General features: G+C 43.6%; 2 protein-coding genes across 2 annotated transcripts in view; one reads left to right on the forward strand and one right to left on the reverse strand.

Annotated features, from left to right (window-relative positions):
• Positions 1-7,170, forward strand: part of HOOK1 (hook microtubule tethering protein 1) — a 39,378-nt gene extending 32,208 nt beyond the window's left edge. Inside the window, exons 17-22 of the mRNA XM_075181762.1 lie at positions 565-599; positions 684-766; positions 886-986; positions 1,437-1,538; positions 2,257-2,325; positions 3,187-7,170. Coding sequence (XP_075037863.1) covers positions 565-599; positions 684-766; positions 886-986; positions 1,437-1,538; positions 2,257-2,325; positions 3,187-3,351 — 555 coding nt within the window. The 3' untranslated portion in view covers positions 3,352-7,170. The remainder of the gene's footprint in view (positions 1-564; positions 600-683; positions 767-885; positions 987-1,436; positions 1,539-2,256; positions 2,326-3,186) is intronic.
• Positions 7,171-11,493: 4,323 nt separating this feature from the next.
• On the reverse strand, positions 11,494-18,153 carry PSMA4 (proteasome 20S subunit alpha 4). The gene is made up of 9 exons (XM_075181764.1): positions 18,043-18,153; positions 16,174-16,242; positions 15,538-15,580; positions 14,188-14,350; positions 14,017-14,094; positions 13,696-13,784; positions 12,748-12,878; positions 12,406-12,529; positions 11,494-11,811 (listed from the first exon to the last, which is right to left on the reverse strand). Exons 2-9 carry the CDS (start codon positions 16,174-16,176, stop codon positions 11,657-11,659), a joined length of 786 nt encoding a protein of 261 aa, XP_075037865.1. The 5' UTR covers positions 16,177-16,242; positions 18,043-18,153; the 3' UTR covers positions 11,494-11,656.
• Positions 18,154-26,016: the final 7,863 nt, after the last annotated feature.

Consider the following 26,016-nt stretch of genomic DNA (forward strand, 5'->3'; position numbering starts at 1 on the left):
AGTTGCGGCTTACTGACATTGAGTTGCGGCTTACCGACATTGAGTTGCGGCTTACTGACATTGAGTTGCGGCTTACTGACATTGAGTTGCGGCTTTACTGACACTGTGTCACCATCTGCTCTGTTCACCCTCCCTCCGCTTTTTATATACATTTGTCTATTTCCGGATGTAGTGTTTTCTTCATACCCACAGTAATTACAAGTACTAGTGTTTCTAACGCCAGCAGAACACAGGTAACTGGATATGACATTAGGAACCGTTGTTACCATATCCATTACCTCTCGTACTAGTTACCTTTCCTGGGGTTGCAGTTGCATTCTGCTTTGCTGATTGCATCACGTTCTGTCCACGTGTGTTTTTGGCAGGTAAAAGCATTGTAGAAACCTGCAAGTGACCTCCAAACACTAATGAAATTGCTAGTAACATATTCATGGAAATGTGTTTGTGTTTGACGTGGTGGTAAAAGAAACACCTAATGCAATGTAGATTTATTTTATTATGATTTTATTTACCTTTTATCCCCCGTTGCAGCTGTTTGAGACTAACTCCGTTTTCTTTCTCTAGTCCAACACATTGAAAATACAAATTGCAGCACAAATGTAAGTACGAATTTGTTTCTCCATAAACTACGCGCCCCGTAATGGTCACATGGAACAAATTGTGACCTTTTAATTTCTTCACAGGGAAAAACTGAAAGAGGTTAATGAAGCTCTAGAGACTAAGAAGGAGCAGCTGGATGATATGAAGCCGGATGCAGATCAGAGTGGTGAGTCTCGCTGGTCCGTTACCCTAGGGTGACTAAGATTGGTTTTAACACGTCCCGGTTCTGGTCGTCACGTGCTGTAATGAACCAATTCTCCGCCCATCTGTGTTCTCCTAATATAGCTCAAAAAATCGAATCGCTGGAGGCTGCGCTGCGGAAGAAGGACGATGATATGAAAGCAATGGAGGATCGATATAAGGTTTATCTGGAGAAAGCAAGAAATGTGAGTGTAAAGTGTCCCAATGTCGGAGTATTGTGTGTACGGGTGTTGGGTTTTGTTTTAGAATTAATTAGGTCTAGTGGGTGAATATGATTTTAGTGATGGGTCTTGCAAACTGTTGCTCTGGCCTGTCCATGTTTAGATTTGACCATGAATAGTTCACTTAACGTTCATATTCGCAGATGGAGCAGGATTTATTGTACTGTGCGGCTCAAGAAACCAAAAGCAAAGTGATTTCATTGTTCAGTACTGGGCTCCTATGCCCGAGTAATGCCCTGAATGTGATGACTGATCAGTCGCTCACCAAGCAGTGCACTAAAGCCGACTCCATCAGCACAACTCCATCCTATGTGATATAACTGGCTTTACTGTACACTACACTGTGCTGGATATAAACGTGTGACCTCGGCTTACTGTGAATAACCGTAAATGGTGTTTTCTGAATCTTTCTAGGTAATAAAGACTTTAGATCCTAAGTTGAACCCAGCCTCAGCGGAGATCATGTTACTGAGGAAGCAGCTGACGGAGAAAGACCGCAGGATCGATGTGTTGGAGGTACGTCGTTGTGCTACAAGTACTCTCTTGTACATCCTAAACCATGTCTTTGTTATATAGCAGCGGTCGCTCACCAGCTGTTGTGGAACTACAAGTCCCAACATGCTCAGCCAGCCAGATTGTTTTATAAAGTGCTAATGTTCTTTGCAACACTGAAAACAGAATGTTTCAGACTAAGGGGCAAAAACAGGTGCCCCCTACATTGTGCCCGATATATTAAAGGAGTTACCAACAGTGTATTGCTGGTATGCTGTTACTGTGGGAGCCTATTACCAAGTATTATCATCACCATTTATTTATATAGCGCCACTAATTCCGCAGCGCTGTACAGAGAACTCACATCAGTCCCTGCCCCATTGGAGCTTACAGTCTAAATTCCCTAACATACACACTGAGAGAGACTAGGGTAAATTTTGATAGCAGCCAATTAACCTACCAGTATGTTTTTGGAGTGTGGGAGGAAACCAGAGCACCCGGAGGAAACCCACGCAAACAAGGGGAGAACATACAAACTCCACACAGATAAGGCCATGGTTAGGAATTGAACTCATGACCCCAGTGCTGTGAGGCAGAAGAGCTAACCACTGAGCCACCGTGTTGCCCTAAATCTTACATTTACAATGTATTTACCCGCTGCGTGTAGACTGTAATGTTGGAGTCTCCACAGACGTTATTTAAATGTCTTTTTCTCAGACAAGTGATTTCTTTTCTCCTGCAGAAGGAATGTCAGCAGGCCAAGCTGCGCGAGTACGAGGAGAAGCTGATAGTGACTGCGTGGTATAACAAGGTAAGTCCCAGGGACTGGCTCTCCGGTACCTCTCAGAGAGCGGTTTATTAAGTGGCGGGAGTTCTCCAGCTGCCTCTCGTCTGTACATCGTTTATGTAAAGAGTATTAAGCGGCTTCTAAGTCGTGAAATCCAGTCCATGCGTCCGGACACCACCCAGTTACTTCCAGTTATAGCCGTTTGGTTCCCAGACTGTGATAATGTCAGACGCGTATCACAGTGTGATACGCGTCTTTAATATTTGACATTTATATTATAAAACGCCAACTTTATTATGAAGTGATTAAATAATGTAGCAAACGTGCCGTGAAACCAATCCAGACTTTAGTGCTTCGTAAATGACCTTAGTACAACAAACAGCGCAGACGCACTGCACAATACTCCCGCCGCGTGACAGACATCTCAGCGTATAAGTGATCCAGAGCGCATCCGTGCCGGAGCAGAAGTCTGCACACCATCTAGACACAGATATGAGGACCAAAGCTTCGTAAATGAGATTCCCCCCCCCCGCTCCTGCTTTAATTTTTAGAAACAGCGATGATTAAAATTTAAATTTATCAGACCTAAGAAGGAAAAATGAAGGTTTTCCTCATAGCAACCAATCAGATTCTAGTTATCATATATCTAGTACATTCTAGAAAATGAGAGCTAGAATCTGATTGGCTGCTATGGGCAACACCTCCACTTTCACCTTTTTGGAAGGTTTAGTAATCTACCCCTTGAAAAATACATGAAGCCTTTTGCTGTTTTGTGTGTGTGTGTATAATGGCAGTGGTTACAACGGAGCATTCATCTCCACACCCTAATCTCTACGTATGTGCATGTACAGTGGAAACTGTATTGAGAGGATTTTGGTTTTGCAGAGCCTTGAGCACCAGAAACTGGCCATGGAGTCTCGCTTGGCCGGACGAGGAGGACGGGATCCTGGGGCCGGTTCCTCAGGAAGATCCTTCCTGGCCCAGCAGCGCCACGTGACCAACGCCAAGAGGAACATCGCCGTCACCGTGCATTCCGCCTCTCCCAATTAGAGCGCAGAGGACACGTACTCACTGAAGTGCACTTACAAGTATTTTACAAAACCCAGGTAGTATAATGAAAGAGAAGGCGATGCCGGTCATCGGCTCGTGTCTCCCCCTAGTGGCCGTTTTGTCACGAAATACACTAGACATGTACAACCCAGGGACTAAATCAGAGTCCATGTTTGTTTGTTTGTCTTATTTTGTTCTGTTCTTCAGAGGATTTCTTAAAAACAGTATATATATATATTTATGTCTTAATATGTTTTGTATATAAGGATACTGAGAGAATGTATTTTAACTCTACTCGTCACTAGTTTTAGAAGATATTTTAATGAGTACCTGTCGCCTACGCACCGTGCTGGGTCACTGGGAGCTGGTGACATCACTTCCATGAAGTCACTGCTTCCTAGTAATCTGATAGGCTGCATTTCCCAAACATTGGTTCAGCGATAATAATGGCCGCCTCCGCCGTCTGTAGGTGACAGGTACGTTCCACTTGGGGAGGGATAACCGTTTTAACAAATATATTTGTAATTTTTAACATTTTAATGATTAAAGTCAGCAATATACATATATATAGGTATCTGTTGAAGCAAATCATTACGAGAATACGAGAGACTATTGTACGGATATATTTTGCATACTACAAGTATTGATTACCGGAGGCAGTCCTTTCAATACACAAAGTATCTCTAGAATTGTATTTTTAAATACTTTGTGTTAAAACTGAATGTGATTTTAAATGTAATTTATTACATAGGAAAAAAAAAGAAAATGGTTATATTTAATTTTTATATGATGAACGTCCTCTTCCATAAGCTTGATGATTTCTCCCTAGTAATTTAAGTGAGAAAGTCCTTGGTTTAATCAGCAAGGAGAGGAACTTTAAATAAAAATGCCATTAAATGTTTGTTATGGCCACTAGGTGGCACTGTTGCATTAAGTCCTATGTGTTTAGCTCATCCCACTCATATTAATGGGAGTCTGTCTGCTGCTGCCTGTATCCATTCTGATCCACTGACATTTGCTGTGTTGTATTCAGCGTATGTTACACTCTCGCTGTATATTGTGCCTGTGTGACGTCTGTTGTGTGTACACATAGCTATTAATGATTAAGTTAAAATATATTAAAGCAATACACGCCAACTCGAGATAGGTAGGAGCCTCTCTTTGATCGTTCTATAGTTTAAGATTTAATGTAGGTGGCAGGCGCCATTTCACAGGTCTCTGTTTATAAGAGCAGCCATTTTCCTGGAGACCAAGATCCTATTCTACTGAGCTCAGTACGGAGATAGAAATTTGTGAAGCTCAGTTCGGTGCCTCGTAAATAAAACGACAGACCTATGAATTGTAAATCAGAGGATAGAAACCTGTGGCTCACCAGACTTGGAGGAACTACAAGTTTCAGGATGCCCTACCAGCCAGGTTATCTAAGCCTGCTATGGACAATGTCTCGGCCACTGAGCTGCTGTAATGTGATAAGATGATATAAAATCTGTGTTATGGTTTCATTCATAACCTTGGGGTACAAAGTATTTTTCACTAAGATGAACGATGGAAAGTAAAAAGTATAATAATATTATTGTCACTTGGTCCCCTTCTTGTTATGTGCAGTATAAAAACATTACAGCTATTTCAAGTGTGATGTTGTCTTGTCTCATCTATTAATTAACATGTAGCTGAGTTTGTAATTGCTGATGAAGTATTAATATTATCATCACCATCTATTTATATAGCGCCGCTGATTCCGCAGCGCTGTACAGAGAACTCACTCACATCAGTCCCTGCCCCATTGGAGCTTACAGTAATATCCCATTTATACAGAACCTTTATAAATAAAACCTCTTTATATTACACAGTTGGTAACAATATTCAGTTTATCCTCGCAGCCCTCAAACGCACAATATTTTATTACTAATATTTTTATAGCGATAGAGTTCAGTTGGGTCATACGTAACATTTTTATCGGTACTAAATTGAATATTTTTGTACACTGAAATGATTCATCTTTATAAAGAAGCCCCAGGGGTAGAACGGAGAGCATCAGATGGACATTAACATTCTCCAATAATAAGTTTCTATAAGGGGCAGCCATGTATTTTAAAGGTTGTGTATAGTGACTCTTTAGCTGTGGAACTAGAAGTCCCAGCATTCTCGTATAGCCTATGATGCTACCATATGAAGCGCATTTAGCTGAAACTGACACATAAGTTTAACTCTATTTTTAATATGAAGTTTGGTAGCTGATTTTATAGTAAATCGTTAATTTGGGAGAAGTTCTTTAGCAGTTACAAGCCCCAGTTATTCTTCAACATTATATAAATCTATATTATGGTCTTCCATCATAAATGCAGATTTCCTTGTTGTGATAAATAAATGTACCTGAAATTCTCTGTAAAAGACTATTTGAATGATGCTTGTACTTAGTAAAGCAAATGCTTTATTTTCCCCTTGTGCATTAGTTCCATGTAATAATGATTGGTTTCCATTCACTCAGACAAAACGTGTTTATCGTACACTATCTGTTCTAGACACAACCCCCCCCCCCCCTCCCCCACCAAAAAAACCGGACAAATTTGTGGGCAAAACATTTCTTCCTAATGCAGCAATTCTTTCTGTGATGGATGTGGAGCAAATGATTGATGATAAAAGGAGCTATAAACTCCTTTTGATGTTACTTCTACTTATCTCATGAATTACTGTATATGATATGTACAGTGGTGGCGGACTTTTTGTTCTCTCAATAGCCGTGAGAATGCAGCCTATCCATTTACTAGGAACCAGTGACATCACTGAGAATGCAGCCTATCCAGTCACTAGGAACCAGTGACATCACTGAGAATGCAGCCTATCCGTTCACTAGGAACCAGTGACATCACTGAGAGTGCAGCCTATCCATTCACTAGGAACCAGTGACATCACTGAGAATGCAGCCTATCCATTCACTAGGAACCAGTGACATCACTGAGAGTGCAGCCTATCCATTCACTAGGAGCCAGTGACATCACTGAGAGTGCAGCCTATCCATTCACTAGAAACCAGTGACATCACTGAGAGTGCAGCCTATCCAGTCACTAGGAACCAGTGACATCACTGAGAATGCATCCTATCCGTTCACTAGAAACCAGTGACATCACTGAGAGTGCAGCCTATCCGTTCACTAGGAACCAGTGACATCACTGAGAATGCAGCCTATCCATTCACTAGGAACCAGTGACATCACTGAGAGTGCAGCCTATCCGTTCACTGGGAACCAGTGACATCACTGAGAATGCATCCTATCCATTCACTAGGAACCAGTGACATCACTGAGAATGCAGCCTATCCATTCAGTAGGAAACAGATATCTATGAGGCGCGAGGCACAGCCTTAGCAAAGTCTTGTTTCCTAGTAACATGAATGTAGGTCCAGCCCACACAATGACTGTGTCCACTACTTCTTGGCATCTAATACACTCTAAGAAATGATCCTACATGTTAGTATGTGTTGTATACAAACCAGTCAAGCTGACCTCTGATTGGTTACACTGGGGCTTAGCACAGTTATGTCATTTTAAAGTTAAGTCTTTGCATGTTTTTGTGTGTCTAATGATCATCTACATACACTGGAAGCAGCTACTCTGTATGATGAACCAATAAATCACGCAGCTAGGAGCCTGTGACACACACCGTGCCTCGTGCCTCAGAGGAGGCTCCTACTGATAGTAATATTGGATCAAGGAGAGGTAACACTTTGTGTCCAGCCCTTTGTCTTAAATGTTATTTTACTTATTTGTGGTTTAAAATAAATAAAGTATTAATGTATTTTTACACTACGCTGAAGCTATAACGATGTTGTTTTGGGTCTGTTCATTCTCTGGAAAATATTTGCATTCACTTGAAATATAACATTTATAAAATAAGACCTGTGTGTGACTCCGTTGATGTATAATGTACCGCGATCAGCAGCATAATCCTATACAGAGCGATGCTCCACGTATGTGAAGTGTAGAACTACTGGGTATATTATAGCAGACAGCGGACGTGGGGCGATCGCAATCTGTACAATGGTTCTTACAATGTCTGTATAATGTTACACAATGTAAAAACTCTTTAGTTACCTGAGCTGCTGCAGGTGAGAAGTTCAGGGGGGAGGGTCTGTGACAACTCCCAAGTAGGGCCCACCCCAATAAGGTTGATCTTTAGACTAATTGAGGGACCCCCGGAAATAGTTTTTTTGGTTTTGGGTAGAATTAGCCTTTAAGGACAAGCCACCCACAAATAGTACAAGCAGGGTAAAAGTCTACATAAAGACGCAGGTGAGCAAAACCGGACAAGATGGCGGCATTACCGAGGTGCAGAAGGCTGCATATACAGAGGAGCGTGGAGTGAGGTCAGCACCTGCTGTTGTGGGGTCATGCTAAGTGCTAGTATTGATGTGGAGTACGATTATTGAAATAAGATGAAGCACAATTTTACTTCCATTCTCTAGGGCAGGTCTCCCAACCTGTGCATTGCCAGCAGATAGCCAGCCGATAGCTGGCAAGGCATGCTGGGACTTGTAGTTTCACAACACCTGGAGAGCCACAGGTTGGTCAGACCTGCTCTAGGGGCTTTGAGGACGGGGGGACATGGCCATTTTCACTCCGCAAAAAGACTCAAATTTTGCACCAGTTGACAGCTGGGGTGTTCGGTCAAGTTCCATATTTTTAGGGGACACATTATTAGGAGCACTCAAAGCCACGTGAGCTACACAGAGTGGTGGCACAGAGACAGCCCCCGCATCCCCTCACTCTAAGGATTCATTTACACCAATTGATGTTTTAGTAGAAACTCTATAAAGTATAATTTAATGACATGATGGGCAGGTGAAGTCGGAGGTTGGACTTTGACGTGACTGTTACACCTTTGCCCAGTGCACTGGTCCGTTTTCCATCCGAGTGCCCTCCTAGTTTGTGGGGGGGTCCTTATAAGAGGCCGACACGTTGGGCGGAATTCAATTGGCCGCATTACTGCCGAAAGTAACTCGGCCCGCACACTATTAACCGTTAATACGGTAATTTAAACAACGGCTTTTGCTTGCGACTCCGAGCAGAAAGCAGGATTCAAATTACTGTATTAACGGTAACAGGTTTAGCGCTGCGGTACTCTAAGGGTCAATGAATCCCCCCTTTGTGTACTGTGCAGAGCATCCAGGTGCAGCGATAACACAGGTGTATCCCGTGTGTCTCGTTAATAAGCCTTTAAGATGTTACCGGTTCTTTGTCCGCTAATTACTGTTTCAGATTCAGTATCTGAGCAGAGCTGGTTGAGATCGTGTTGTCATTGTTCGTAATTTATCCAATTTCATACATAGACAAATATTTACAGTAATAAAAACCTGCACAGGAACATAGATGGAATATTTTTCCCACAATGTATTAGGTGCAGACCTTCTGTCTCTGAGGTTAGAGCATTATGTGGGATTATTATTTTCCTATTTTTATGCTGGGACACATTCACAGCAGTGTTAGAAAATACAAGGTGCTACTAACATTAATTTTAATGGAAACCCCAACAACGGATTAAAAAACTTAATTTTTAATACCACGACAGGTAGAACATCCCCCAATTTAACTCCGGAATCAGTGACCATGTGGTAAGTAGATTAGTGGCAGAGTCGGTGCACGTGGAGGTCTATAGACACTGGCAAGTTAATTTGCTGTGAACTTGCTCGGCTCTGAAATGAGTGCAACACCAGTAGGGAAATTAGATTGTAAGCTCCACTGGGTCAGAGACGGATGTGTCTGATTGCACATTGCTGTGTTATATGTCGGCACTATATCAACCATAAGGTAATAATGTTACAGACACCATATTCACAGTGGTTTGTAAGAGGAGTCTTACAGACACATCTATTCCTGCTTTTTAATTTTCCTATCTCTCCAGCAAACGGCTTTTCCAGCTTTTCTGATAATTCAAATTAATAAATATGAGACTTGTGAAGCTCCTTCTGTTTTTTGCTGTAAACAGAGACCGGGGCAGATTCTGAATGTAACGCAACTCACTCACCTGCTTAATAGAGACTATCCTCAGAGGAACACGCTATAGATACACGTAGCATTGACGGATCGTGCCGGACTAACCTCAGAGGGACACACTAGATATATGTAGCATTTACTAGGCTGTCTCGGACTATCCTCAGAGCAGTGCACTATGGATACATGTAGCGTAGCACTAATCTGACACGGACTATCCTCAGAGCAGTGCACTATGGATACATGTAGCGTAGCACTAATCTGACACGGACTATCCTCAGAGCAGTGCACTATGGATTCATGTAGCGTAGCACTAATCTGACACGGACTATCCTCAGAGCAGTGCACTATGGATACATGTAACGTAGCACTAATCTGACAGGGACTATCCTCAGAGCAGTGCACTATGGATTCATGTAACGTAGCACTAATCTGACAGGGACTATCCTCAGAGCAGTGCACTATGGATTCATGTAACGTAGCACTAATCTGACAGGGACTATCCTCAGAGCAGTGCACTATGGATACATGTAACGTAGCACTAATCTGACAGGGACTATCCTCAGAGCAGTGCACTATGGATACATGTAACGTAGCACTAATCTGACAGGGACTATCCTCAGAGCAGTGCACTATGGATACATGTAACGTAGCACTAATCTGACACGGACTATCCTCGGAGCAGTGCACTATGGATACATGTAACGTAGCACTAATCTGACAGGGACTATCCTCAGAGCAGTGCACTATGGATACATGTAATGTAGCACTAATCTGACACGGACTATCCTCAGAGCAGTGCACTATGGATACATGTAACGTAGCACTAATCTGACACGGACTATCCTCGGAGCAGTGCACTACGGATTCATGTAGCGTAGCACTAATCTGACAGGGACTATCCTCAGAGCAGTACACTACGGATACATGTAACGTAGCACTAATCTGACACGGACTATCCTCAGAGCAGTGCACTATGGATACATGTAACGTAGCACTAATCTGACACGGACTATCCTCAGAGCAGTGCACTATGGATACATGTAACGTAGCACTAATCTGACACGGACTATCCTCAGAGCAGTGCACTATGGATACATGTAACGTAGCACTAATCTGACACGGACTATCCTCAGAGCAGTGCACTATGGATTCATGTAGCGTAGCACTAATCTGACACGGACTATCCTCGGAGCAGTGCACTATGGATACATGTAACGTAGCACTAATCTGACACGGACTATCCTCAGAGCAGTGCACTATGGATACATGTAACGTAGCACTAATCTGACACGGACTATCCTTGGAGCAGTGCACTATGGATTCATGTAGCGTAGCACTAATCTGACACGGACTATCCTCGGAGCAGTGCACTATGGATACATGTAACGTAGCACTAATCTGACACGGACTATCCTCAGAGCAGTGCACTATGGATACATGTAACGTAGCACTAATCTGACACGGACTATCCTCAGTGCAGTGCACTATGGATTCATGTAGCGTAGCACTAATCTGACACGGACTATCCTCAGAGCAGTGCACTATGGATACATGTAACGTAGCACTAATCTGACACGGACTATCCTTGGAGCAGTGCACTGAGGATTCATGTAGCGTAGCACTAATCTGACACGGACTATCCTTGGAGCAGTGCACTATGGATTCATGTAGCGTAGCACTAATCTGACACGGACTATCCTTGGAGCAGTACACTATGGATTCATGTAGCGTAGCACTAATCTGACACGGACTATCCTCGGAGCAGTGCACTATGGATTCATGTAGCGTAGCACTAATCTGACACGGACTATCCTCGGAGCAGTGCACTATGGACACATGTAGCGTACCACGCATCGGACACGGACTATCCTCAGAGCAGTGCACTATGGACACATGTAGCGTAGCACTAATCTGACACGGACTATCCTCGGAGCAGTGCACTATGGACACATGTAGCGTACCACGCATCGGACACGGACTATCCTCGGAGCAGTACACTACGGACACATGTAGCGTTTACCTGAGCGTCCCAGACTATCCTCGGAGCGGTTATACCGTGCATATAACCCATCTGTAATGGATGTTTTGTATGTGTGTGTAAAACTCTGGACTCTCAAAGTGCTAAAGACCAACATTTCATTCCCAGACAACAGTTTAAGAAAAACCAGCTGCAGTTTTATTTCAGGAGCAAAACAAAAACCCAACAAATATGGTGAAAATTCATTCAGTATCAGAATCTTTGATGGACATCAGTGATTGACAGGTGAAGAAATAGGAATTTTAACAGGAAATAATATAAACCGACATTTTCACCATTTATTTGTCTTTCTCTTTTTGTTCCTTTTCTTTCTTCTCCCGCTCTATCTTTGCTTCTTCTGCTTCGTGAAGTTTTATTAATTCCTCCACTTCTTTCTGTTTCAGGACTCTGATCTTAGTCTTCCCGTTCTCGCGCGTTAATGTGGCGATTTCAACTAGGACAAGAGGAATAGAAAATGAGTACAGAACACTATACTATATACACTGTACTACAGACACTGTACTACAGACACTGTACTACACACTGTACTATACGTGACTCTTACACTGAAGTATAATTTACTGTCACTGGGTGCAATTCACAGAAATCATTTTACCATTATAAAAGTCTTGATGTTGTAAATGGACATATAAACAAATGACAACACTTTCTACACAGATGGGATTGTTTTTACAACTAGCGTAAACTATGTCATAACATATATACACACACACAGTATATGATTAAAAAGGCACATCCATATATTTTATGTATTAAATAAAAAAACTTTTTTCTAGCCTATCTACTTGTGCGCTGGCAAATTCAGCTGACTTGATTGGCCATGTACAATTCTAGCCTTACTAGAAACAGAACACATACCTAGCGTCTGTAATAATTCCTATATATCCCCATTAACTACTTGCTCTGGGAACCACAGATGGGGAAGACGTCTGGTTAATATTCTTCAGCGTAATTAATGTATCAATGCTTAGGAAACAATGAAGATTAAATAGATAGAACCCAAATAATTAGAGTCCGCTGTTCTCACCTTTCTCCGCAGACAGTTTGCTGACATCCATGGTTTTATTAAGTACTTTAACAGCCAGCGCCAGGGCTGATTTCAGGGTCATGTCTCCTTCCTTGTAGTCTTGTTTCAGCATGGAGACCGCTGCCTGCAACCACAGCAATCGTTTCATTGTCAGCGATTGTGGATCACAAAGTAAAGTGTTATCGATCAGTTCTATACGTTAATTGTCAACAAAATAAAAAACATCATTAAACAAAGTAAACCCCTATTAGCCCTTACATTCATCTGTCTGGCTACTGAATAACATGATATAAAACAGCGGTAGAGAATGAAACACATAGAAACGATAGAGGGAGTTCTTACCGCGCTGTTGTTCCCGATACACGTAGCTTTCCAGCCTCCGTAATTCCCACTTGGATCGCTCTGATACAGCTGGAAACCGTAGTGTTTGTCCCATCCGATGTACAACAGAGAGACGCCAAACGGACGCTTACCTGAGAGAGAGAAGTGACGGAGGAACGTATGATAAACAGCATTTATATACATATACAAAGACATATCATCAATTTATATAGCGCCACTAATTCCGCAGTGCTGTACAGAGAACTCATTCACATCAGTCCCTGCCCCATTGGAGCTTACAGTCTAAATTCCCTACTATAGACACACACTCACAGACAGATATATATATGGGTTCTATTAAAATACAGCAAACTGGTCTATTCAGTAACAGGATTAGAGGAAGTGACCACATCGGTACAAGACCCAGACGTCTGCTGCTTGAGATCACGGTTAGGTGGAGCAGGATTATTTATAGTGGACGATGACCGATATAAACCAGCTGCTATTATCGATATATTACGTTTTCCATGTCACCAACATACAATGCAGCTATTTTGGGTGCAATGTCCTATCACTTCACCAGATCCATCACCAAGGAACTGTCTTCCAACAGACTTAACTGAAAAACTGGTTTAGCGCAATATGGCTGCCTACGCCAAGCGCTTCACCCACCAACGTCTAATGACCTGAAAGGCTGCATTCAGCCCAAATACAGACGACTTCTCTGTACGTGGGCAACCGATGGATTTCACAGGGTTCAAGATTCCACTTCCCCTGTAGTATAACGATAGTTAAATAGACTAACCACAGAGGATTGTGGGTAAGAGTTAAAATGAATATAGACATATATATATATATTTTTTAAACTTTCCATTTAATTTAATGTTGATGTGTTTTCTAACACACGCAGGAACCACAGTCTATCCAGCTAATTCAGAATCACACAGACACGCAGAGAAGGCAGATTACCTCCGAACTGTGTGTACGCTTGTTTAATGTCGCACAGGGCGGTGACCAGCTGCTCACACGGGATCGGCTCCTGGTACTGTAACAGGTACCTGGGGGGAAATATGGACACACAGAAAGTTAAACCAGTTATTCTATAGAACAATACTCTGCCCTCAAAACAAAAGGGACCAATTAATATAAAAATGAAACACTTGCTAACAAGTTCCCCGGCCTTCACACTACGCTTTAATATAGGACACGGAGAGCAGAAAGCACACAGCCTGCGTTATTATATATATTCCACGTAACGTACATTTACCAGCTCAGTATTTCCTCATTTACCTCTGAGCAATTAGTCGCAGTTCGTTTGTCAACACGTTGGCGTCAGACGTAATCCCGGCTACACTGCAGGCCATGTCACTGAAACACGGAGACACGAGAGGTTTAGAGACTGCGCCCACCTACCTCACGAGAGGTGGATGTTGCACATCAGACACTGATCGCAGAACTCACTCATTCAGTTTATAGATCTTCTCGGAAAAGAAAACCTCGTCCAGGAGTTTGTGGATGTTCCTCCTCTCGGCTGCCAGCAAAACGCCGTCGTTTGCCAAAATCCCCAAGCAGGTGCCCGCGTGCCCGATGGCTTCCATGGCATACTCCACCTGATACAGGCGGCCTAGGGAAGAGAGTTTATTCAGCGACACCACCATATATACAAATAACCGTCCTTAACGTGACCAGGTCCAATTACACTTTGTACCCAATATTGTAGTAGGCAGACGATACAGACAAAAAACACTTTGGGATCAATATATTAAAATAATATCAGACACTGGATTTATTTTAAATAAGGGCTCATCCACACAAGCCCCATTCTCAGAAATTACTCGTGTTCCGAACGAAACGCACGACAGGTAAACGCTGGAAATCCTTCATCCTTAAACCACGTCACGTGTGGCAGTAACCACACACAGCACATTATCGGGATCAATAGATCACTGGGTCGTGGTAGGAGAAAATTCTGCCAATACAGCAAATATTTCACATGTTCCCAGAAAACCTAACTCAGCCCATCTCATACCCAAACGTATTAACACATAATTAAATGCTTTCAGGAATTATGGGGATAATTTGACCTTCGATCTGCTACCATTTTATGAAAACTCTATAAACAACCCTCTGTAGATATACAGCCCATACACAAAAAGCAGAGCTGATCTGTGCTGTATCCAAAGTCAGCAAAAATAAACAAGTTTGCCTGGATGACAAACATCTTGGAGCAAAACACCGACAGATAGAGCGATGTATTTAGTGAAAGCTTCAGAGGCCGTGTAAGGAATCATTCCAAGTTGTATTAAGGCTGGAAGTACCATTACTCCAACTGAAATATAAGACTGACCACATACTGATACAGAGTAAGGGTAAGTCGCATTACACGTTATATGGGGCACATTCTAGTCTTATTGCTAATCAATACCCTCCTATTGTAAGATCAGAGACTAAAGTTACAAAGGAAACTTTCCCATCCTTCCTCTTTCAGTTTTCAAACAAAGTAACAGACAAATTGGAGTAAATCCCATCTGAACATGGGAGCATTAGAAATATAAATAGTGGATGTTACGATGAGGCTTTTTATAGGGGCAACTAAATAATATTTCAAGGAAATCCAAGTTAGTAGAAAAGCAGCAGAATGCTGGGCGTCTACTGCAGCCGGCACCAAAGTGAAAGAGAAAGTAATCTCGGGATCTGTGCTGACATCACGTAGGAGACAACTTTCATTTTGTTTATAGTGGTAAAAAGTCTCAACATTAACAGTAATGAGGTTGCTGATTTATTTTCAGGACACGAGATGATAAAACTTACCCTCTGGTGAGAATATAGTGGTTCTAGAATCATATCTGCGAGACTGTCAAGACAAAGATATACAGAGAATTTAACGGACATCGCAGAGAAAAGAGCATTAACAATGATCATCATATAGAGTATAAATACAAAGTAGCGCAGTGTTACTAGGACTTGATGCAGGTTGTTGGATTATCCAGAGAGCACTGGATCAAACATTGAGGGTAATGAACTTTGCTGTCTAATGTAAAGTGCAATCTCTAATCACATAATACTACACAGGTGATGTTAATAGATCTAAAAACTCATGTAAATAATATCTGTATTAACAGTGAGCTCTGATGTCACCACTTTAGTGGTCATTAGGAAAACTAAGCTGAATATTGCATAAAAAGAGGGTAGGGGGTTGGAACACTAAATGATAAGAGTTAGGACCTTGTAAGTGGTGTATGGCTCACACATATACCTGTTATTTATGCAACTAAGATATCTGCTTGTGTTCCTGGATTTAATTGAGGGCTTATTTTCTGGTGGGCAGAGCTTTGTACGCTCTCTTCTAGTGAATATGACTTCAGGAATAAATAGCTGCCTTCCTGTGCGCAGGAGACCGATACACTACACACAGTATATATACACAGCGCTAGGATATAAACTCACCATTTTGGATGTTTAAAGTTTTCTTTCTACTATGAATCTTTTCAGCTCTTCACTTTGAGCCGTCTCGTCCTGTAAAAAGAAAACGTTGTCACTTTCTATCACATAATGTGAATACGTCAGCGCCCACATGAGACACACGGGGTGTTGCACAGATGAAATATATAGCATGCAGGACGGATTGATATTGGATACTGCACTCGAACATGACACGGTAACTGGACACAGGAACTAAACTGTGTATCTTAATTATCCAGCTTTGATAAATCACAATTTACACAGTCTACAGATAAGGAACAGACATAAAGAATTGTAGCAATCATACGAAGAGAAGTAGCACTGAGTAAAAATAGTTAATATGAAAAGTGGGCAAAAGTTTAAAAACTGGGACTGGTGATGGTTAAAGGGACAGTTGAGCAATGGAAAGAGAAGGCACAGAGGCACTGGCGATGATGGTACCCAGTATTGGGGTCACTGAGGTTAGTGGGAACAGGAGTACAGGTGACAGGGCATTGGGCACAGAGGTACAGTTGATGGGGCAGTAGTAATAATAGACGATGACTGTACATTAGTGGTAATAATAGACAATGACTGTACGTACAGAGTAGTGGGAACAGGGGCAGTGGAGACATGGGGCAGAGTAGTTGGCACAGGCTGAGTACTGACAAGATACAGAGTAGTTGTTAGATGACAGTGTAGTGGAGTCAGAGGACATTAGTGATCACAGGGGTAGATACGACAGAGGGCATGGAGTATTTGGCACAAGGTGAGTGGCGATTATGGTGATACAGACCAGAAGTGATGACAGGGGGGCACAGAGTAGATGTGGCAGGGACTGTGGAGACAGAGGGCAGTAAAGATCAATGTGACTGGAGCAGGGGTGAGAAGTGCACAGAGTAGTTGCCACAGGGGCTGTAGTGATCACAAAGGACAGTAGGCACCGGGGTAATGGAGTCATGGAGCGGTAGTGATCACAGGATGGATTGTGACAGGGGGCAGTGGTGACCAGGGGTAGATAAGAGAGGGCACAGGGCAGTTGGTACAGGGGCAATGGTAACAGAGGGTAATAAGGATCACATGGTGATATAGTGGAGTCAGGGAACAGTAATGATCACAGGATGAGTTGTGACAGGGGGCAGTGGCAACATGGACAGAGGTGACACCGGGCATGGAGCAGTTGGCAGAGGGCTAGTGGTGTATGGGGTAGAGAAGACACAGGCAGTAGGCACAGTGGTAGTGGACTCGGGGATAGATATGATAGTGGGCATAGGGTTAGTGGAGTGAGTTGGCACAGGGCTAGTGGTAACTGGGGTAGATAAGACAGCAGGTGGTACAGAGCACAGGGGTAGATATGACAGTGTAAACTCGGTAGTTGGCACAGGGTTAGTGGTGTATGGGGTAGAGAAGCCAGAGGACACAGGGTAGTAGGCACAGTGGTAGTGGACTCAGGGGTATATGATAGTGGGCATAGGGTTAGTGGAGTGAGTTGGCACAGAGCAGACAGCAGGTGGTACAGAGCACAGGGGTAGATATGACAATGGGTACTGGGTAGTAGACACAGGGTTAGTGCAGTCACCTGGCACGGAGCAGGGGGGCACAGGGGGTAGATAAGACAGCTGGCACGGAGCAGGGGGGCACAGGGGGTAGATAAGACAGCTGGCACGGAGCACAGGGGTAGATAAGACAGGTGGCACGGAGCACAGGGGTAGATAAGACAGGTGGCACGGAGCACAGGGGTAGTGGAGTCAGGGGACGGCGGACCGGCGGGATAATGCAGTCATAGCCCGGAGCTCCCCCGGGGGTATATGCCGGGTTACTGTCCGGAGCCCCCCGCACACTCACACTCACACTCACTCTCACACTCACACTCACCGCTCGGCCGGGCAGCTACGGGGAGATGAGAGGAAACAGGAGACACAGATACCGCTCAGTCACTGCACACAGAGCAACATGGCCGCCTGCGCATGCTCACTGCGCCTGGTCACGTGGTGGGCGGGCGGAAGTGGCTGCGGCGGCAGCCATCTTTGTTGTGGGAACTAGATGGAGTTTGCCAATATCTGTGACTTTCACATAAATATGGCAGCATGCATTAAGGAACTTTGGATGGTTCATTTTTACGTATTTGTAATTTGAAACAGAGCTGTTCTAATTTTCACTGCCAGGTGAAACAGTTTGTCTTCCTCTACTGTATATCACAATTGTTTGAAAGGTTTAGCCCCATTTAAATATAGAAGATTATATATTCTTGTACTGTAAAACAAGTGACTTTATGCATACAAACCAACAGTCCCAATTTTTCAACTGAAAGGGTATTGGCATGTAGGAAAATGTGAGGTTTGTCTGGATCTGCTCAACACTCAGGTACTTGTTTCCTAATTATACTCTTAAGCAAAATCCAGCAGTTTGAGTAACTCACAAAACACCAAGGTCAGATCTGAAAAATTTATACAAAATGTATTGTACACCGATGCACAGTAATTACAACGAAAAATAGCTGTATCAAATCAATCTAAATGACAAAGGCACTAATTGTTGTGATATATACGAGACATATATAATTATTCATCGGATTATTTTGCTTTATGTCAGTCTCGTGCTTACAGTGCATCAATATTCTACAAACAATATAATAATTGCCGTCCTGTAATTCAGATGGTTTCTGACTATAGGTGTTAAGTTGAGCTGTGATTTCTTCACTAGATCAGTTTAACAGAAGTTTGATAACTTTATATTGGGATTCACATAACTCTTCACTGGCCAATAAGGAACTAGTTCATCCATACCAGGGGCAAACACAGGATTTGTAGTTTTGGGTTTCCACACCACGCCACCAATGGGCATGACCAGCATGCATGGGGGCGTGTCTATAATTTTAGACAGTGCTGGGCTGCTCTCCAACTCTTTCTATCCCCATCAAATACACGGGGCAAGACACCTCAAGCATACAGTGCCCAGCCTGAGAGGGGGGTTCCAGGCACCAGGAAACCCCCCATGGGTGCACTCCTTCATACAGCAGACTGAACTGTGTGCATGACAAAAAAAGACAGTCGTCAGCGCTTATCCTTAACACTGCATATCTGTGTGTATCTAGCAAAATGAAAACATGAGATATTAGTTCTTTTTTTGATCGAAACATTTAAGCCTGCATCTCAGCGTCAAGGGCACCTCATTGTATGCAGGTCCTACACTGACCTATATGCTTTAAACACCATTATAATGCAATTAAAATAAGATGCACTCACCTCCCAGGTATAGAGGTTTACATCTAGCAAGAGCTGGCTTGTGAGCCACACCCAAATGTGCTTTAAATAGGCTTGATGGACAGCTGCTATGACGATAAGGCAATATTTTGAAAGAAAACCAGAAAAAATCAAGCCTGCGCTCGGTATATCCCATATTATATCTGGTATTTTATTTGCATTTTAATGGTGTTTAAAGCATATGGGTCAGTGTAGGACCTGCATATAATGAGGTACCCTTGACGCTGGGATGCAGGCTTAAATGTTTTGATCAAGATATGAACTAATATCTCATATTTTCATTTTGCTAGACACACACAGATATGCAGTGTTACGGATAAGTGCTGACAACTGTCTTATTTGTTTTGTATACATATATGGGCATTTATATTGCCAAGCAGCTGGTACCATATATAATATGGGATATACCGAGAGCAGGCTTGTTTTTGCTCTGGTTTTGAATCGGGTGCATGACATGGAAACAGCAAGAAATCCAGGGACTGAAAGTTTCCAAAGATGCAATGGTGAAATAATGAGGATCGCCCTTCACAGTAGATCAGTCGTCTGTGGTCACCAAATGGGCAGCAAGTTAGGTGCGATCTGCAAATAACATTTTGGGGGAATAAGTCCAGCAAGTTTGTCACTAGTTTAGAATGTTGTGTGATGTTCAGTGAAGGGGGGGGGGGGGGGGGATTCCTCTTAATTTCCTGGCATATTCTTTTGTCTAACACAAGTTTTGTTTTTTTGTTTCTCTTATTTTTTTTGTGGGTAACGGATGTTGTTGTCCCTCTCGCTGGGTACCATTTCAATCTGCCAGCCTCTTCGTCTAGACTAATGAACATTATGTTTTCACACCTTGGAAGTGAGATTCTATCCAGAACGGTAACATTTTGTAGAGTTTCCTGAGCCAATGTATTTTTCTCTCATTTGCAATGCTAATACCAATTAATGTGATTCAAAGTAACGAAAACAGCATCGTTCTATACAAACATGAAACTTCTGCAATGACTGACAACTGCCGTAAACAGAATAAATACGAGATAATATCGCTGCCAGTCACTCTCTCGCCCACTTGAGACACATCTACAACTCTTTCAGGAAGAGCAGCGCAGAGCGCAGGATTACGCCGTCCCCTGAGCTGAATTTTTTCAGAGCTTCAGTGATTTTCTCCGGGCTCAAAGTTAAATTATAGATGAGGTTGAACTTGTGAATGACTTCCTTAGCTCTCTCTGTTTCTACTAGACCTACAGAAAGGAACAAGATATGAGTTTAGGGATAATCACTGGGACAGAGTGTAACAAATCGCTGCAAACTATTTATAAACATAAGTACGCTTTAGATTTGCAAAATCTTTTCTTATGCATGTTCAGTGCGCAAAATGCGCCTAAATAAGCCTCTTAATGTATTAGGTAGCCAGTGGAATTGGAAGTTAAAGGATCTGGGGGTATATTTGCTAAACTGCGGGTTTGAAAAAGTGGAGATGTTGCCTATAGCAACCAATCAGATGCTAGCTCTCATTTATCTAGCACAGTCTATAATATGATAGCTAGAATCTGATTGGTTGCTACCATTCTACTCCACAGTGTGACTAATTTTGAAGACTGATAGTTCTCCAAATGTGATACAATTTAATAATCTAATAAGCACATCAATATTCAGCTCATGTGCCGTGTGTGGGGGAAGGGGGGCTACACAGCTTGGTTTGAGGCCCCTCACCTCGGGCCCCTCAGGGACCCCGCGGATACGGCAAACTGAGCATACCAGATAAGTGATCATTTGGCCTTTATTTTAACCGAGTCCCTTACAACATTTATTAAATTAAATTAATTTTAATTGTATTTATGCAATAAATACATGTATGTAGGGCATTATAGATTGATTTAAATGGAATAAATACATTTATCTCACAGTTTATATATAACTTTCCTGCATTATTTTCTTTATATTCAGTTATTGGATCCCTTATCCAAAATGCTGTTCCGGATAAGGGATTCTCATGTAAACTTGTGCACCACATTACTGTGCATTTTACATTTTCATTTATGTTTCTCTCTTTGCAATTATAAATTCAAAACGACCTTCTATCTTATCGATTCTTTTTCTTTCTTTTTAATTTTGACCACTTTTTTTTAAGTTTTTCGTCAATTCACCGCTAGGATGAAGTTTGAGCTTTAGAAACAGGAACATCATTTAATTGCAGAGAGGCCTGCATTTATAAGGGAGACGTTAAAAATACATAGTTTCGGTGATGTATTCAGTCTACTGTGAATAAATTACCGGTGTCTTTTATCTGGCAGAGCTGAAGAACAGTTTCTAGCTTGTTGAATCGATCAATCCAGTCCTCACGGTCTTCAGAACTCCGGCGTTCAAAGAGATGCAAAGCAGGTTCGGTGACGGCCCGGGCGTCCCACCGAGAGTTGGACTTTTTGCTGGCCGAGTATGAACTTTCTGAAGTTTCTGAAATATCCTGTGAATAACATTGAGTAATGTAATCCTTATCTAATCTATGTCCACTAACGGTGTGTGGGCTGTGATTGACAGTGAGAAAATATGGCAACATCATCATCATCATCATCAACATTTATTTATATCGCGCCCAAAAATTCCGTTGGCGCTTTACAACATAAAACAAAGCTTTATTTTAGGGGGTTAATTTGGAGGAAAGTACTCATTAGGTGCCCTCTTTCTGTGTGTTTTTCCTACACATTTATCCAGACATATTGGGAAAAATTGAGGCCCCTGATCAACAAAATCCACACCCCACTGATCACACAAAACACGCCCTAGTACACCCGATCGCTCCCACTATCTGACCAATCAGGTCACTGTATGCATAAGCCCCGCCCATTCAAAGGTCCACGAATCGGAACTGAGCCTTATGAAGGGATCACAGTATCCACTCCAGGGGACTCGGTCATTCATTCCACGAACCCCCATAGCTCAGGGTGGAGAAGCGGCACCAACCCTCTGTGGAAGTCTAGGTGTGGGGGTTGGTTATTATTATAATCAGGAACTCCACGCTCTCTGTTTCCTTGTGGCTTGTGTTGGAGAAACAGACAGCATAGACTCTGCCCCCCAAAGGGCTTGTTTATTAGGGAAGGGGGCTATGCTGTCTGTTTTTTAATGTTATTATATCTATTAGATTTTGAGTACCTGTAAAACCCCACAAAGTGGACCATCAATAGACGTATGGACAGTAAGTAAATGTAAATAAAAAATATTGAGGGTATGTAGTTACGTTGTTTGTCAAGGGGAGCTGAAATACCATTCATGGACTCCAACTGAACACTGCCACCTAATGTCCAAATTATCATGAAAATAGTAAAGAATGCTCATGTCTGATTAGATAGCAATTAATTTTCCAGGAATTAGTTTCACCCAAGTACCATTCTCACTCAAAAAAAGACACAATGTATATATGTGAAGCAGACTTACCCTGAGATCAGGCTGGGTTGTACGGTCTTCCTGCGTCCTGATGAAGCAGATATCTTCCTTTTCTTGATAAAAAAAAAACAAAAAACATTTTTTTTAAACCAATATATTTCCACCTAGATGTTAGTGGTTGATTTGAAGCTCTCCAGACCTGTCTAGTGTCACCAATGTCTAGGGGCGCTCCCAGATTATGTCATTTTATCCGTGAAATGTTCTTACAGCTGATCAACTGTGAATGCAATTCTCAGTGCAGGTTCTTAATCTGACTGTGGGGACATCTGCTCAGTACCACTTCTATTGTGTTCTGCTGCAACTCACCTGCCCAGCACTTGATGTGCCTAGACTCACCTGCCCAGGGTATGATGTGCCTAGACTCACCTGCCCAGCGTATGATGTGCCTAGACTCACCTGCCCAGCGTATGATGTGCCTAGACTCACCTGCCCGGCGTATGATGTGCCTAGACTCACCTGCCCGGCGTATGATGTGCCTAGACTCACCTGCCCAGCGTATGATGTGCCTAGACTCACCTGCCCAGCGTATGATGTGCCTAGACTCACCTGCCCAGCGTATGATGTGCCTAGACTCACCTGCCCAGGGTATGATGTGCCTAGACTCACCTGCCCAGCGTATGATGTGCATAGACTCACCTGCCCAGCGTATGATGTGCATAGACTCACCTGCCCAGGGTATGATGTGCCTAGACTCACCTGCCCAGCGTATGATGTGCATAGACTCACCTGCCCAGCGTATGATGTGCATAGACTCACCTGCCCAGGGTATGATGTGCCTAGACTCACCTGCCCAGCGTATGATGTGCATAGACTCACCTGCCCAGCGTATGATGTGCCTAGACTCACCTGTCCAGGGTATGATGTGCCTAGACTCACCTGCCCAGCGTATGATGTGCATAGACTCACCTGCCCAGCGTATGATGTGCATAGACTCACCTGCCCAGCGTATGATGTGCCTAGACTCACCTGTCCAGGGTATGATGTGCCTAGACTCACCTGCCCAGCGTATGATGTGCATAGACTCACCTGCCCAGGGTATGATGTGCCTAGACTCACCTGCCCAGCGTATGATGTGCCTAGACTCACCTGCCCGGCGTATGATGTGCCTAGACTCACCTGCCCAGCGTATGATGTGCCTAGACTCACCTGTCCAGGGTATGATGTGCCTAGACTCACCTGCCCAGCGTATGATGTGCATAGACTCACCTGCCCAGCGTATGATGTGCATAGACTCACCTGCCCAGGGTATGATGTGCCTAGACTCACCTGCCCAGCGTATGATGTGCCTAGACTCACCTGCCCAGGGTATGATGTGCCTAGACTCACCTGTCCAGCGTATGATGTGCCTAGACTCACCTGTCCAGCGTATGATGTGCCTAGACTCACCTGCCCAGCGTATGATGTGCCTAGACTCACCTGCCCAGCGTATGATGTGCCTAGACTCACCTGCCCAGCGTATGATGTGCATAGACTCACCTGCCCAGCGTATGATGTGCCTAGACTCACCTGCCCATCGTATGATGTGCCTAGACTCACCTGCCCGGCGTATGATGTGCTTAGACTCACCTGCCCAGCATATGATGTGCCTAGACTCACCTGCCCAGCGTATGATGTGCCTAGACTCACCTGCCCAGCGTATGATGTGCATAGACTCACCTGCCCAGCGTATGATGTGCATAGACTCACCTGCCCAGAGTATGATGTGCTTAGACTCACCTGCCCGGCGTATGATGTGCCTAGACTCACCTGCCCGGCGTATGATGTGCCTAGACTCACCTGCCCAGCGTATGATGTGCCTAGACTCACCTGCCCAGAGTATGATGTGCTTAGACTCACCTGCCCAGCGTATGATGTGCCTAGACTCACCTGCCCAGCTTATGATGTCCTAGACTCACCTGCCCAGCGTATGATGTGCCTAGACTCACCTGCCCAGTGTATGATGTGCCTAGACTCACCTGCCCAGCGTATGATGTGCGTAGACTCACCTGCCCAGCGTATGATGTGCCTAGACTCACCTGCCCAGCATATGATGTGCCTAGACTCATCTGCCCAGCGTATGATGTGCCTTGACTCACCTGCCCGGCGTATGACGTGCCTAGACTCACCTGCCCGGCGTATGATGTGCCTAGACTCACCTGCCCAGGGTATGATGTGCCTTGACTCACCTGCCCAGCGTATGATGTGCCTAGACTCACCTGCCCAGGGTATGATGTGCCTTGACTCACCTGCCCAGCGTATGATGTGCCCAGACTCACCTGCCCAGTGTATGATGTGCCTAGACTCACCTGCCCGGAGTATGATGTGCCTAGACTCACCTGCCCAGCGTATGATGTGCCTAGACTCACCTGCCCAGCGTATGATGTGCCTAGACTCACCTGCCCAGCGTATGATGTGCCTAGACTCACCTGCCCGGCGTATGATGTGCCTAGACTCACCTGCCCAGCGTATGATGTGCTTAGACTCACCTGCCCAGCGTATGATGTGCCTAGACTCACCTGCCCAGCGTATGATGTCCTAGACTCACCCGCCCAGCACATGATGTGCGTAGACTCACCTGCCCAGCATATGATGTACCTAGACTCACCTGCCCAGCGTATGATGTCCTAGACTCACCTGCCCAGCGTATGATGTGCATAGACTCACCTGCTAAGCGACAACCTGTCCCTGGAAATTGAACTGTGGGTAATTATGTTGTAGTTTATCACTCGCTGCTCTGATCTGAAGGACAATTGATACAATGTGTTGTGATTTGCAATCCAGCATCAAACAAGCAGATTATTTGTGTCTGCATGTAACGAGCGATGTAAATGCCGGGGATGTTATTTACCAATCTTTTTTAAATATCAGTTGTCAGCAGCTTTTCCCAAGGAGACGTTAGTGTGATTTATGCAGAACAGGACAGATTGCAATATACATTTTTAATGACAGGAATCACAAATAGTCGGCACCAATAAAGGATGCTCACAGATCACTTGACAGATGCATCTTCGAGCAACAGATGGCTTAGGGGTTCAATCCCAGATTAAAGAACTGAACATATTTCAGTTCTTATACAAGTGGCACAGATCACATTTTTGTGTGAGAGAGTCAGAATCTGGTTAGATAAAAGCATCCATTCATCTGTGGGAAACACAAGACTGTGGACCCAGCAGCTAACACTCTC

This window comes from Mixophyes fleayi, chromosome 8, assembly GCF_038048845.1.
Source record: "Mixophyes fleayi isolate aMixFle1 chromosome 8, aMixFle1.hap1, whole genome shotgun sequence".
In the NCBI taxonomy this organism is placed as follows: Eukaryota; Metazoa; Chordata; class Amphibia; order Anura; family Limnodynastidae; genus Mixophyes; species Mixophyes fleayi.